This window comes from Nicotiana attenuata, unplaced genomic scaffold (assembly GCF_001879085.1).
Source record: "Nicotiana attenuata strain UT unplaced genomic scaffold, NIATTr2, whole genome shotgun sequence".
Classification (NCBI taxonomy): Eukaryota; Viridiplantae; Streptophyta; class Magnoliopsida; order Solanales; family Solanaceae; genus Nicotiana; species Nicotiana attenuata.
In genome coordinates this window covers 97,249-113,472 of record NW_017671255.1, presented here as the reverse complement: position 1 = coordinate 113,472, position 16,224 = coordinate 97,249, and the positions used below count along the sequence as shown (strand labels likewise).

Below are 16,224 nucleotides of genomic sequence, written 5' to 3'. Positions count from 1 at the left end.
AAATGCTTAAGCTCAAACCATTCCCTCTGAGAATCCACAAAAAGAAAAAAAAATTCATCATATATGTTAGGAAAGTAGTGATTTCTCCATATTCTTTATAAATAGTTGTACTAAATAATGAGTTAAGCACATAAGTGAGAAATGGGGGAAGATGGTCATAGTAACAATAACGTCGTGACTTGTGAATGCAACGCCTTGGCAGAAGATAAGTGAAAGGGCAGGTAATTTTCTAACGGTATGGGTAGTCTTTGTAATTAATTTGAGGGTAGATAATTAGTTTAGGTTTTATGAATATTTTTTGTACATTCCCCAGCATTTTACCCCCCAATGTGGGATTTCCCAGCGCGAATCTGGATTTAGTCAAGCCCCAATGTGGGTACCGGACACCGGGTGGGAAACCCAAAAAAAAAAAAATAAGGTCCAACACTTTGTTACTTTTTGAATGTCAGCTCACCGTTGGTCAATCTTTTCTTTTAGCTCATTATACAAAATGTAAAAATGTATGGACAACTTGTGGAAAGCCAACACTTTAAAAAACATTGTTTCATTTGATTTGTTTAAACTTTAAAGTAAGAAACTCATTTAGAGAGGTGCAGTAAAGTATTCTGTCCCACTAATGCTTTATTTGATTGGTTCATTAATATTTAATATTGACCAGTAAGAATCAGGCAACCTTGTATTTCCCAATCAGTGTTTTCTTTTTCTTGAACTTTTGTCCGCTATTGTTTCTACATGGTCAGCTTGTCTTTTTTCTACCAATTAACCACGCCATCCTTTCTAGATTTCCACTCTGAAGTGCTTTTTATGCTAATATGAGTTCGTCACCGTGCTTAGTATATATTTTAGTTTGAGTAGCACAGAATAACTTGTATAATTAATCTCTACACTTGATGTGCAAAAAGAATAGTATGTTAATTAAAGACTTTCGTTCAGTTTTCACTTGTTATACTGCTTAGCCTGAATCGCAATATATGTTTGATCACAATAAATGTAACACAAAGCAATAATTTGTTCCAATCCTAGCGAACTCGCTAATTATACTTTTTTAGCAATACTTGACAAGATAAAAGGAAGGCTGACATGTGTCGCACTCGTAACAATACAATTAAACTAGTCTAAATTCATAATAATACAGCGTGGAGGAGACTGTTTGACCATTGTACTGTTTGGTGACAAAATCATATGCAATTCCTCATTCTTTTTTTTTTAAAGTTTAAACAGAAACTCCGTCCCTTAGCTATTTCTTCTCCGCTTGAGTCAAAAAACAGGACCACCAAATGGCATAATCACTAAAGAAAATCACGCCCTCTTATGTTTTTCAATTAAAAGATGTTTCCATTTCAATCATCATCTTGATTTAAATCTCCTAGTAATCTTATCATAAGAACTTTTCTATTCCACAACTCGCACGAGATATGCAAATATCTGCCTTACTATTTTTATTCTATTTGTGAACAAGAGTAACAATGAAATTCGTAAATATAAAAAATTGCCAAAAATAGACGAGCAAAGGCTTACCAAACTGGTTCTATCTGATAGACGCTTAGTAGTCGTTATATAATGATGAACCGTGTTTATCATTGTGGCTTACTCGGTTTAAGCGTTTCATAAGAGAAAGAAAGATGGAACGAAACACACCAAAATATTTTTAGATAGAAAAAGAATGGAAAAGGTTATATTCTTCTCCATTTCCTGCTAACTGCTAAGTAAATCTATTGAGAAGAAAAATACCACCGCCTCGGAGAAGCGCATAAAAAAAAAAAAGGCAAAAATAGCCAAAAATAATGGTGATCCTCCAAATTTTCTACTTATATACAACTAATACATTACAACAGCTTAGGCTGCTGGTAAGATTATCTCTCCCTACTCTAAAAAGCTGGGCCAATCTACAGCACTACTCACTAATTCGCCACCAATACCAATATCCGTCCTTTTGAGAGCCTTTAGTTTTGATGGTTTTATTAAGAAAATTGGTTCCAAAAATCATATTGGCCGACCAGGTAAAAGTCCTACCTAGTTGCAGCACCCCGCCTTTTCTTTCAACCAACACATGCATCAACATTTGGATCTTGATTAAAACTTAAAATAAGACACTTTTCTAAAGGCCTCAAATATAATTAAAGATCAAGGAACCCATTCATGGCTGACGCCTGTCGATACTCAACGGTTTGCCCTTCCTTACCTTTTATCTATGAGTTTTAATTCCATGCACAGCCAACTTAAACCAATTCTACACCATCAAATCACTTATAAGATTATCATTAATAAAATCTCCATAATAAGCATTAATTAATAAACTGATAAAACTAGTAACTATTCTGTTATCATTATGCGATACTGCTAGCGGAAACAATCTTTACACCATCAACTTAAATCCTCTCTCTCTCTCTCTCTCTCTCTCTCTCTCTCTCTCTCTCTCTCTCTCTCTCTCTCTCTCTCTCTCTCTCTCAAAGTGCTTGGTACTCCCCCACCCTTCTTTTATTCCAAGAATCGTGCATGTCTCTTATAGGCTTGTTCACACTAGCTAGTAAGGACTATAATAAATCAAGCCAGCGACAATACAGATAATATTAATATTTGGTTAAAAGCTAAAGCTTACCTTTATGAAACAATTTCTAAACGCCAGCTCGACTGGGTGAAATGATTATGAGTGTCTTTGATCATTGTATATTATTTTGATCTCCATCATATTTTTCTCCGTAATTTTATTTGTATGGTTTTGAATAAATGTATAGAATATGTCATGGCTTCCATTTTAGGATAGACGGCAGTGATCACAAATGTTATGCTTCTACCAGGAATGGTATTAAAGACCCTACACCAGGCAAAGTATAATCGTGAAAAAACTTCCAGCTCAATAAGCGAGCAAATATATCAGAGTTCCGATATAATCCTTATCATAGATGCTGGTGACATTTCATATAATATCAAATGCTTATTTTTAAAATTCCATTCAATTCCAGATTATTTCTTTCAGTCTAATCAAATTGCTTATACATAACTAATTTTTTGAGAAATAGCAATTGTGCTTATACAATACTAATTACAATCCTGGCATGCAATATCGAAAGCTATATATAGATATTACAACAGCCTATGTGGAAGAATTATGAGCTCCAAAAAAGAAAAGGTAAAAAGTACACTTGCCTGTTATGAGACATGAAGATTTTGGATATCAATTCGCAATGCTTTCAGTTTCTTCTCAATATTTGTCAATTCTTCTGCAGTCGCCAAAACTTTATCCAGTCTATGTTGCGCTCTATCTTGATATGGCTTGCCAATGAGTTTTACAAAGTCTTCCACATTCCTTGTTGTCTCCAAGAGATCCTTCTGCATAGCCTCTTCAAGTTCACGTGCAAGGCCATCAGCAGTCCTCTTTACTTTATCTACCACCTGCTGCCTCCGGGATGAGAAGTTGGAGACTGCTAATAAACTATTAAAGACAGCTTTAGTTAGGATACTATCCATGACGTAGAAATCAAACAAATTCTGAAAGAAGGAAACAAATTCCTTTCAAATAAAGATAATGTGCAACACTTCTCCAGACATGCAAGAACTCAATGAGCAAATCATTATAAAGATATTCATCAGGAAATAATTAGTTCACACAACCAGTGGAGGAGCTAGTAGACACCTCTCTTTTCTTCTCTTTTTTCCCCTTTTTGGAGAGAAAGAAGCTTATAATACCACTTATTAGGTTCTGACCGATTCTGAGGAGATCTTACATCTCATTAGCACTTAAGCTTTATCTAGTGATTCCCCATTTAAAAGCCAATCAGACACATACGAGAACAACAATGAAAGACTTTCAATTCGAACAGAAGGAACAATCATATATATTTGCTCAGACCAGGATCTACAGTATGGCATTATTTTACAGGGCCATATGGCATTAAGATATGCTCAAGTTAGTACACGCGTTTAACATTGAAATGCCAGGAGACAGGAATCGTTAACCTCAATGAGCCAGCAGTTAATGTCCAATTACAACATATTGAAACAAAACTTGAAGCTCTAACTGACTTAATGTTAGTTAAATCAACCAAACACACAATATGCTCTGATTAGACAAACCTAAGATTTTCAATGGGTTAGTGATCTTTGTGCCAAACAAAGCAGATTACCTCTCAAATAACAGAATGCAAATCAGAGCTATTAGTAACAATATGAATTGATTCATCATAAGAAAGAATGGGTTGTTATCCAACCTATACAAGCAAGGTGGCCGCTGTCAAGAAGTTTTGGGAAATTCTATTAAATGAAAATAAAGATGTAACACTTTGAGAAAATTAAAGAACAAATTAGCAAAGTTAAATTTTAAAAAAAAAAAAAAAAAAAAATACCCGCCAGCGGAACAAAGGCCAAGAGCAAGGAGATCCTCTAATGTGGTTGGAAGAACAGATGTTAGAAGTGATGCTGATAAACCAGCTGCTCCAAGACCACCAAAAGTACCCAAGAACTGAAAAGGGAATGAGCTCCTCAGACATTTGTTTTGGGTAAATCATATCTTAAATAACATATGTATCCTTCAAAATTACGGACACCTATACAAGTCATATTGCACACCCGACAAATGGCTTTGCCAATGACCTAGCAAGCAAAACTGATTTCCTCTCCTAACTATCTCGAATGTCTAGGACCTGAAAAGAGCGTCAAACTCGCTTAGAAGGTATGAAATATTATCTATCAGCTAACTGGATATAGAATGGTGAAATGTGGTTTTATTGGGGAATAAAATAGATAGAGGAGCTTAAAATAATAGGGCAGGATTAGTGTCAATCATTACTTCCCAAAAGAGCATCTGTTTTGGTCTTCCAGATGCACGAGAACCTCCCTATTTTTTTGCTATTGTTCAAAAAGTGATAGTCCAACAACGAACATTAGCATTGAACTAAAAGAATTTCAACTGCTATGAGTGAATGTAGAAAAGGCATCTTTCTTTGACACTATGAAAAGAACTACAACAATATAACAAAATTCTCCCTCTCCCTTGTCTGTAAGAGAAAACAGGAAAGCCCCACAGACCTCTGTCTAAATCTATTACCATGAATGAAGTATGGCTACACATTTTACCTGATCCTCCACTCCCAAAAAGGAAAAATTCCACCTCTTTCAAAGGTTAAAATAAAGAATGAATAGGCAAAAGAAGTGTCTTGACAGAATGATAGTCAACAACTTGTGAATCATACCTAATTTTCTACTGAGGCCAGAACGCTATTAATATATGATGGAGATTTCCTTTTCTTTCTTCTTTTTTCTTGCGGCAAGGGGGGGGGGGGGGGTGTTTGGAGGAGTGGGGCAGGGGAATGAAGCAAAGAAAAGGATTGAGTCTAAAGTCATGCCAAATGTGATAGCTGACTTTAAACTCATGCAAAATCGGCAACGTGGTCCAAACTCCAGCAGAAGGCATAAACCAGTTAACATTAGCGGAAAAACGTACCACTTCACGAATTTCTCTCTCGAACAATTTTGAAGCAGCTGCAGCACTGAAATCCTCTATCACTCTTCTGCTAACTTCAGATTTTCTCTCCAACACGCCGATTGCGTCAAGCTCAACCTGGTCAGACGGATTAACAAATGAAGTCCATTTTTTCTCAAAAGACTGCTTATAGAATTGTCCTTCCTGGTCCCTCTTTGATTGTAACCACTTAGTGTACTCACCGAGAAGGTTCTGCATCCAAAGATAATTTTCATTGAGAATACAAAAGATTAGCTCTATTGCAACACAAACCCCTATCATCAGATTTAAACATACAACAAATCACTAGTCCTGGTTCTAATAAACAATATAATTAACAAATATATACACACAAGTTAAAGCTACAGATATCGAAGAAAATATCTTTCGATGAAATTGTCTCTATTCGGATAAGACTATCATATGGTAGAAGGAAAGGGTGAAGAAAAAGAAGACCACAAAGCTGTGTTCGGTTTTCCTAAAGATGCAGTAGCAAGAAGGTTGAAGAATATGATCCAAAATTCGTCTCTTAATATATAGAATTAATTGATTGTCTTACATTAATCATCAAGTGAAGTCACGATTCTCATCTTTTTCGACTTTTTTTTTTCCCGAGTTGAATTAAGTCCAATCTAACTTGTGTTCCTTCTTTTGGTTTCTAATTACGTCTAATATAATTTCTTTGTTCCGTTAAACCAATTATGACACCAATTACAATTTCCCAAATAAGTAATCAAGCATGATCATGTTTTAGTGGAGAAACCAATCCTTGAAAAACAGTAACTTCTCTATACTATAATTTGACTTGTACAAGGGCAATTTCACATGGTTACTTAGCACTCATCAATTGCTTTACTTCCTAAATGAGAAGGCAAGTTTGTAGAGTTGCGCCCATTCAAGAGGTTTTTTTCTTTCTCACACACACAGATAATCACAGTGAATATCAATTGGAGGTATTTTCCAAGGTACGTGGAGAGAAAAATATCTTCTTCATCGAATAATCTGCAAAAATCAAGTTCTGGAATATCCACCTTCATAACGTGGCAACAGAAGGGAAAATAATAAACTACTGCTGAATATTTCAATCATGCTTCCAACATTCTAACAGCTGAGGAGGATGACCGAGTTAAACTCCAAAAATGTAACTTTGGCTTTTTGATAACCGTTGAAGACAAAATTAAGTAAATAAAAGTGTGCCCTCTCTAAATTAAGCTTTTAGATGACATTGTCACATATTTCAACATCACAGCAGGCAGAGGTCCTGAGTTCGAGTCTCACCACCACCCATTATCAAAAAGAATTTCCACATGCTTGGCCCATGAAAAAAGAATCAAGCCCGCACGTGAAGGGGCGTGTTGAAGACAAATTAAGTAAATAAAGTGTGCTCTCTCTAAAGCTTAAGCTTTTAGATGAGATGGTCACATACTTCAACAATAACAAAGAAGAAAAACAGATAATTGAGTTAACTCTAACTAAGAACAGTAACGAGTGATGCACTCACTTGTCCTTCAAGAACTGCAGGACCGAGTATGTCATTTTGGACACTAGTGGTGACTGGCATCTGAGTAGATTTCTCTCCTCTGAATACATATGAAGTGACAAGATCAACATTTGACAATTGTAATGTTGATTCTACAAGCCGGACGACACGTGCTTGAGTAGAGTTTATCTGCATTTTAGTGCACGCAGCGAATATTAGTACAAAGGTATACAAGGGCATATGCCATGTGTTAGTTAAAATTTATAATAATACTGTGATAGTCACAATAACAGCAGCACATACCATAGATAGAACTTGCCTCTTCCACAAAATGCTATCAATTTCCAGCTTCTTTGTGCATTCTTTTACACTATTGACAAGATCCTCAACAAAGAGCAAGTCCTGTTTGGCTTGCTGGCATTCTTGTCTCACAAGTCCTTGACAAGCTGAAACTAGTTGTTCTGCAATGGCAATTGGAGTTCCAAGCTTCAGCTTCATCCTCTCGATTCCGGTACTTGTTGATGCATCCAAGAAGCTATACAAGTACTTCTCAAGTTCATAGAAGCCTTTGGTTTTCCAATGAAAATTATCATTTGAACTACGATTGCTTTGACTGAGAGCACCATCAAAAGTAGAAAGCTTCGCTTCAAGAGCAAGCCGTGCAGAAACTGGATACAGTGTTACACAATCTGTGTTCAGCAATTTCTGTGTATTTTCTTTGATAAATCCAATGGCCTCCTCCAACTACAGCATGAAGAAATAATAATAATAATAATAATAATAATAATAATAATAATACAAGACTAATCAAAATGGCCCAGCTGATATATCCACGGATAATAAGAAATTATTTCCTCACTCAACATTATCACAACAGCAAGAATGTATGACCAACCTCGCCCTTATTCTGGTATATGTCAGACTTATTCAGCACAAACACGACCTTTTTACTCCACTGCTGAGTGTAACGTAGAAAATTAACCTGATAAGCACCGTAAGTGCATGTGAGGTTAACTTTTGGCAAAAGAAGAACCTAAAATAAACATGACAACAGCCTACTGTATACCAAAAGAAAGACAAGCTAGAGAGATGACGAAAAGCACATGAAATTGAACTGTCTTTTGTATATCAGCAAGCCCGAGATATTAAACCTTTAGAAGTGATAGTCTCATTAAGGCTCCTTCAACACCTAACGGCTTGAATTCATCCACCTTTATGACTTTTTTTTTTTTGAGGGGGGATAAAAGGAAAGGATCATCTTTGGACAAAGAATTATTCCACCATTTTGCTGCCTTGCTTTGCTACTGAAAGATCTTAAAGAGTAATTTCAGAACTATATACTATTACTTTGACGAGTTTGATATTTATGAGACAAAGTGGGTCTCATAAACTTTTATGTTAGTACAATATTAGAGGTAATATGTGGTGAAAGAAAAAGGTCTCCATCCAAGTTAAGTAGACATCAGTTTATGACAATCAAAGCTCAGGAAAGACTATCTCTATGTTTAACATGCAAAAGAAACTCGATCTGTTTGGAAGAGAGTATTACCCAATCTTTAATTTCTAGCACATAGAAATGTAGCAACAACAGGACATCCAGATGATCCCTCAAAGAACTAGCCAGACTACTGAAAATTCATTTAGCTTCAGTCATAACAATTTTCTGTGTTAAGAGTTTTCTTAATAGTCAGGTCTAATCGGTGCTTGGAGTATGACTGGAGAAAAGAATACCCAAAGACTACATGCTAATACCAAAAGACTACATGCTAATTCATGACTCTCACAAAGAATACCACGCAAAAAATTTATAGTTAAAATTACTTTTTAGGGCCTGAAACACAAATATGACAGTGGCCGACATTAGCCTCACAGGTCAGAAACAGAAATATGACGGTGGCCGGCATTAGCACTAACAGGTGTGAGGTGTGCAACTAACGGTTCCTAGTTATGAGTACTTACTATAAATTCCAGTGATTGGTAAAAGCTAAAAGCAAAAGAGCATCAGGAACATCACATGCTCTTTTACAGTCATTAAATAAAGCAGGTGGCAAGAATTAAATCATAAAAGGCAGTTCATAAATCCTTATGAATACTACAGCACCTAACACATTTGAACTATAGAGTGAGATAATCAAATCCGAGACTTTTCGGAGATGGGAGGTATTGCTGTTGCAATGAAGCTCTAGTGACGTTCAAAAGATATCCGGTAGACCGGTCCTTAGCTTCCTCAAGCACCAAAACCCTTCCAATAAATGAACAATTTCCTTGTCCTAATCCAATCTAGCTACAACAGTTAAGCATGAAAATGAAGGTTGCTTAAAGGTAGCTGGCCAGTGCTACCACAAAATAAATACTTCCCTTACTCCTTCGCAATTGGAGGTGCTCTTTCCACCCTCGCCACAACTATGACACTTAGTGTTGTCAGATCGGCTGAGACAAAAAAGGTTGTCCCTTTGTTTCATAGTGCACTAAGTTTGTATTTAGGCACTAAGATGCAAAGAGACATGTTCCAATTCGCCTCAGTTTCTTGCCTTATTTTAACGCAAAACGTTTTTTTTTAATTGATAAGTTGTTTTCTAGGAGTCTTTTAGTCCTATATATATATATATATATATATATATATATATATATATATATATATATATATATATATATATATATATATATATATATATATATAAAGTAGAAAATATATAGAACTTTTACTACTTGTTGTTTTGATTTTTAATTTTATTATATATAATCTTGGACATATATGAGCTCAAATAGAGTGACGTGGACAATGAGGATGATATAGCCGATACCTACTTGCTTGGGATTGAGGCGTGGTTGTTGTTGTATAAGTTATTTTGACACATAACCTTATCTGACAATTGTACTGTAGATTGATTGAGATGAGAGCACAAAATCGGGTAATCTTGTCATGAAAAATTGAAACCGTATGCAATCCCACCTTAACCCAAATGTCCTCATTCTTGCGGGACACAGGCCTAAGACAGACAAGGTCCCAGATTCTATAACCTTAAAAACGCTTAACCGGTACTCATAAAAGTGACAAAACTGTACCTCACTTTCAGTTAATGGTCGATCAGCAGACATGACAAACAGAAGCAGATCTGCACGAGGCACAAATTCCTCCGTCAGCTTTTGTTGCCTTTGAAGAATCACATTGGTCCCTGGAGTATCAACAATAATCATCTGCCAGAACAGACAAATAAGAAATTAGAGCATGGAAACTAAGAACCCAAATCAAGTAGTGAGGCAGCTTATACGCGTAATCAAAATTAGATTAGCCAAATACAAAAGCAGATAATCTAACTTTCTTTCAAAGAGCTCTCTACGGAATTGCGACCAGGCATGTGGAGAGTTACTCCAAGCCATTTGAAGTCCAATTCTAAAGTTTAATCTAGATCTCAACTAACCCATATTAGTTACAAAATAGAGCGTTTAAATGCACACAGTTTAGAAAGCATTTAATATTTTGCATAAAGAACAAAATTCAGCAAAATATGTGCCGAATACTGGCATCAAAGTAAATGTGCCATGAACCTTCGAAACTAAAACTAGTAACAATTGGTGTGAAAAGCATATGTGCAATAAATTTTTGAAACTAAACAAACATTTGCAGATCACAATATGTAACAAATCAGAGAAAGTGTGCCAACCAAAATCTGCAGGGGGTTTTAATGTCATTGATATTCAAGTATGGAATAAAGTTGCTATCTGCAAGTTGTTATGGAATTTATGCAAGAAAAAGGATAAAGTATGGGTTCAAAGGGTCCATAGCTATTACATTGAAGGCAAGAAGAAGATACAGAAGGCAATGAAATATGTTGAAGAGGCTGGCATTAGTATGGCTGAATTGCAGGAAACTGAGTCCGTATCTGTTAGTTCCATGTATCAGAAATTAAGAGGCAGCTTCCCTAAAGTCCATTGGAGGAAACTACTCTGAAATAATTTAGGTTCTCCCAAATGGTTGTTTATCTGAAATATAGTTGCTCATGGAAATCTTTATACCAAGGACAGGTTGCATAGATGGGGGGTAATACCGGACCAGAAGTGTACCTTGTGCAAAGAGGAAAATGAAAGCATAGCTCATTTGTTTTTTGAGTGTGCTTATTCTGCTGGGATCTGGAGTAGTTTACTTAGATGACAAGGGATATCAAGGAACATTCAGAGTTTGCAGGATGAATTGCTCTGGGCTGCATCACATATGAACTAAAAGAAGCCACTTGCTGAAGTCTGTAGAAAGTCCTTAGTTGTATGTATTTTTTTATCTATGGCAAGAAAGAAATTGCAGGCAATTTCAAGGGGAGCAGAGGGAACTGAAGGTGCTAACAAAAAAGTGATTCAAGAGGTGTTTTGTAGGGGACAGCTGAAGCATAAACTGGCAGGAAGATTAGATCAATTAAATATTTATCCTTAGCTAGTTGAGTAGCAGATAGGAGTTTTGATGAATACTGGAGCTTGGGGCCTTCTGTCCAACTCCAGGTTTTCTTTCTTGATTGGGTTTTCTGTAAAGACTGTATAAAATTTCTATTTACCAAAAAAAAAAAAGTAATAAATGATCTTACAAAATTAAAAATTGCATATTAAACCAACAGAAAACAAAGTATCCAACTTCAAAATGTGTCCCAAATCAGGCCGAAAGACATAGTCAATAAGTGAGAAACACAAAACGGTAAGTCAATAGTGCCCTGTGATATGCCGGCGTTATTGACATATTCATCAACATTATTACTTGCACATACAATTATCCAACATGAACGAGATATCTATTTAAATTCCTTGATGAAATGTACCATTGGAAGTAGTAGCAATTTCAGACAAGAAAACTTACTTCGTTAAGAACTGAAGCCGGCAAGTAGCAAACATATTGCCCATCTGGATGCCTTGCACAACGCTGTGACTCATCGACATCCGACTCAGCATAGCGCAAAAAGGTGATCTCATTTGTTGTAGGAACAACACCATCTTTCAAGTATTTTTTCCCGAGAAGAGCATTGATGAAAGTAGATTTTCCAGAATTGAATTCTCCCTGGTTAAGCAAGAAATTAAGAATTCACAAGAAAGAAGGGGATGAAGTATTAATAATAATGTGTATGCTGAATATGGTATATTATATGGACTTGAGAAAACAGTAATATGGGAGAGAGAGACAGACAGACAAACAGAGATAAAGTATTAATAATAATGTGTATGCTGAATATGGTATATTATATGGTCTTGAGAAAACAGTGATATGGGGAGAGAGAGAGAGAGAGAGAGAGAGAGAGAGAGAGAGAGAGAGAGGCAGACAGACAAACAGAGATAGAGACAGACAGAAAGAGACAGAGATAAGAGGTAACAAATTATGGAAAAAAGAAATACTGCAAAAAAGATGTAAAAAGAAACTTGTATAAACAGAATTTTCGCATCTACAAGATCTTAGTTTTAGGCATTAGCTTAAAATTTAGACTGGACCAGAGAAGGAAATACTCATTTGAAATTCAGAGCTAATACCCATGCATATCCCTGGAACCAGAATTTGCTGAAGTTCAGCGCACAATTACCACTATAACCAGTAAAAATGGTTCATCAAGTTGAGAAACAGCATCACTGAGAAGTGAGACCTCCTCCATCTGCCATTCCAGTAGTAGCCCAGGTTAGTCTAAACAAGCAAACCACTGATAGAAGAATTCTTATCTGTAGCACAATTCAGCAGCTAAACTTTGACAAAAGAAGATCACCATTGGAGCTGCTTTTTCAATAACATGTATGGCCTCGCGCAAAACCAGTTTTTCTTTTTCTAGCAACTGCTGCTCCCTATCATGTAAACTGGTAAAGCCAGCCATTGCCTTCCTACCAGGAAAGCCATTCCCCAAGTCCAAAACGTTAAGCTGACTGTTACTTTGAACTTTTTCCTCTGTTTTGTTCTTCAATGCATATGCACTGTAAAACAGTTTGCCAAAATCATCATCACTCACAGACTTCAAATCTTCCATCGAAATAACTACTCCACTAGCCCCTGATTCAAGTAAATTTAATGCTTCATTGAACAACTCGCGACCGCCAAGTGAACCAATCATGACAAAAACAGGAATTTTCACATGCTCAAATACTGAGCTCACCAGCTCCTCATGTTGGCTATTGCCACCGACGTCATATATAAGAAAATCAGCTCCTTCAGAATTAGAAGCGTCCACTGCAGCAGTAGGTGTTTGTACAATTCTTGCTACCAAAGGAAGAACTACTAACTCTTCAGATTTTGAATCCATCATTGTATTTCTGGCCACGATAGCAGGAAGATCTGTTACAAAGGAGAATAGGTTATCAACTGCAACGAATTTACATAGCAGGCCACTCACTTTAGACAACAGTTCTTGCATCTAAAAGATAAACCACAAATCTTTTAAAGTTTGCATTCAACCAAAGCCAAATGAGTGAACCCAAAACTGAGAGTCAGTGGTGGCTAATTTTTAGTTGGTCAGAGATTATTGCCAAAGTTAGCGAAGTTTGAACTTATGATTCATACACAGTTAGTTTCAGGATGAACCACCGTAGACACTAATAATCAACATTTGTTTCATTGAGTATGTAATAATCAACATATTACACTTAGCGATATCTCAACAGATATATATTATATAGGAAACAGCTTCATTCAACGCCCCATCATGAATAACCCTATTGCAACTAGTACTCGTAATTTTTTTAATAAGTAAAAGTTACCAGTACTAGTTGTTGGGATCGAAATAACATGGTGCACGCGGAAACTAACAATACAAAGCTTGGTGGACGATAAATCAGACGACAAAAGAAAAATATACTAAACTAAGCATAATAGTTTATAATGGTTTGGTCAATTGATCTACATATGATAAAACCAATATAAAAGAAGAAAAACTATCGAGAGAAAAATCTCCCCCTAAACAAAACTCTTTAATGACTACATTATGGATATTTTTTTTGTGCCCTTGTGAGAAGCAGAGATCCTTAATTTATAGATGTGCAAAACTTGTCTTCCAAGAATTGGATAAAACATATTAAGGAGATTTAATCCTTTTAGGAGTCTTTTTCCATTCCTTCAAGAAAGAGAGTCCTAATAGATTAGAAATTCAGGTCAAATCCTAACACTAGTGGCTAATAAAATTACTAGCAACTATATGTAACAAATAAAGTACGTGTCTTGGTTATCTGAGATTACAACTTTATGCAACAAAACATACTAACATGAACGTCTTAGGGTATCACTCAATCAATCACCTACACCTCAATCCCAAACAAGTAAATTTAGCTATAATGGTGAATTGGCGCTAAATTAAGGTCATCACCTATTAAGATGGCCAAGTAGTTTTACATTTTGCACAATATTCATTTCGAATTATCAGACAAACCATCATAGCACAAATTCAACGTGTAAGGTGAAGTACATAACACAAAACGGTAAGTACCATGTTACAGAACATAACCTTGATCAGAGAGCAGAACTCCATTGGCACTAATCGCGGCGGCAATATCAACACGTCCATCGATCAACAAGTAAGCCCTGCCTTTAATTACAGATTTCAACAAACACGCAGCCTCGTACAACTTCCCGCCGCTTGCTCCACCGCCACTGAGCACCACAATGTCAACCCGACCCGAAACCGCCCGGTCTATCTCATTAATAACGGTTTCATCTTCCAACGCATCTTCGCAGCTCAGCTTTAGCACTAGGCTGGGCACTTTGATTTCCGGCCGCTTATATCCACCGGGGAAAAGCGTTCTAGGAGCTTGTTCGGGTCGGTTTAGATTGTTTATCACGAGCTTGACATTGACCCCAGGGGAGGAGTACACGGAGTAGTTATTTCGGCGACGCCGGAAGTGCAAACACTGGCGACGCGTGGGATGGGAAAAGAGAGGGCACGGCGAACGGACGGTGGAGTTTGGAGTTTGTAGAGATACCATAGAGAAGAACGAACTTTTGCGTGCACGAAGCTTTGTTTTTGTAACGGCGACGACGGAATTTACGGCGGAGCACGGCGGTGGAAGGGAAGGAAGGATGACGGAGAGGCCTTATCTTATCTATATTGTGCTCAGAGTGAAGTGAGAACCAGTGGAGCAGCTTCAAGTAAAGCGCCAATTCTAATAACCAAGTAACCAACTTCTTTTGCTTAGATTTATAATTCAAAATCAAATCTCTTTTTGGTCCTTTTAAACCGAATCATCATAAATATAATCACGAGAAAGTAATTTCCTTCTTTTTTTCTGTAAAATGTGATGCTTTTTGATTGAAAATTAAGATATTAATAATTTGATTTGTAGTATTAATAGTAGTGGAAGAAATATAATTGTTCATGATTTAATTGGTAAGAATCAGTATAGAAAAGTTCTAAATTTGAATGGTTTAATAAATTGAAATTCTTGAAATTTCTGAAAGTTCTATAAAAACATAATGTTGACAAACATTTTGACTTATTATACATATTATAATTTAACTTATAAATTAGAGATAATTAAAATAGTAGTAAAATATTTTTATTATTGGTTTGACATATTCTTTGTTTACAAATATACTAGTATTAGTACTCATGCGATGATCTAACAATATTAAGAATATTAATCATGTTAAGTTGTAATTTGAGTTACATGATTCAAATAAGAAACTTCTATATCTATGTTTTGACCATAAATAATTTGAGTAAAAAATCTATATATTATTAAAAGGAGAGGAAAAAACCATCTCCTTAAGCCAAGCGGCAGCCTAGAAAAAAGCCACATGGCATAAGTAGTTAATATTAGTTATTTAGTTAATAATTAGTTATTGGTTATTGTTCTTGAATTTAAGTATCTGTAAAATAATAAATAAAATATTTTATTTTAAAAAACGAAAATAAAAAAAAATTGTCCATTCAAATTGGAGAGTAGTTTCAAGTTGGAATTTTTAAATTATTTTAAAATAAAAAACAAAAATTACAAAAAAAAATTGCCAATTCAAAATATCTTTGCTTTATTTAATAGATTTTTGTTTTTCTTTTTAAAAACAAAAAGTTTATTTATTTAGAAAATATTATTGAGAATAATAGAATAAACTAAAAAAAATATCTTCTATTATATTGTAAAAAGAAAGTAGCATGCAAAAATTTAAATCTACATATTATTTATCTATATATTATTAAAAGGAGAGGAAAAATCCATCTCCTTAAACCAAGCGGCGGCCTAGAAAAAAGCTGCATGGCATAAGTAGTTAATAATTAGTTATCTATATATTATTAAAAGGAGAGGAAAAATCCCTCTCCTTAAGCCAAGTGGCAGCCTAGAAAAA

General features: G+C 35.6%; 1 protein-coding gene across 3 annotated transcripts; it reads right to left on the bottom strand.

Moving 5' to 3' along the window:
- Positions 1-2,922: 2,922 nt before the first annotated feature.
- LOC109207082 (probable transmembrane GTPase FZO-like, chloroplastic) lies at positions 2,923-15,059 on the bottom strand. Of its 3 annotated transcripts, none has more exons than XM_019369965.1 (11): positions 14,390-15,058; positions 12,668-13,227; positions 12,491-12,559; positions 11,779-11,976; positions 10,005-10,136; positions 7,834-7,920; positions 7,242-7,682; positions 6,960-7,127; positions 5,441-5,671; positions 4,344-4,459; positions 2,923-3,433 (listed from the first exon to the last, which is right to left on the bottom strand). In XM_019369965.1, the coding sequence occupies exons 1-11, from the start codon at positions 14,865-14,867 to the stop codon at positions 3,151-3,153; spliced, it is 2,763 nt and encodes a 920-aa protein (XP_019225510.1). In that variant the 5' UTR covers positions 14,868-15,058; the 3' UTR covers positions 2,923-3,150. The 3 variants fall into 3 exon arrangements, 2 of the variants coding, with proteins under 2 accessions (XP_019225510.1, XP_019225511.1); XR_002064964.1 differs by lacking the exon at positions 2,923-3,433 and adding an exon at positions 4,567-4,640 and having other exon boundaries at positions 4,378-4,459; positions 14,390-15,059; XM_019369966.1 differs by lacking the exon at positions 4,344-4,459 and having other exon boundaries at positions 3,286-3,433; positions 14,390-15,059.
- Between the last annotated feature and the right edge of the window lie 1,165 nt (positions 15,060-16,224).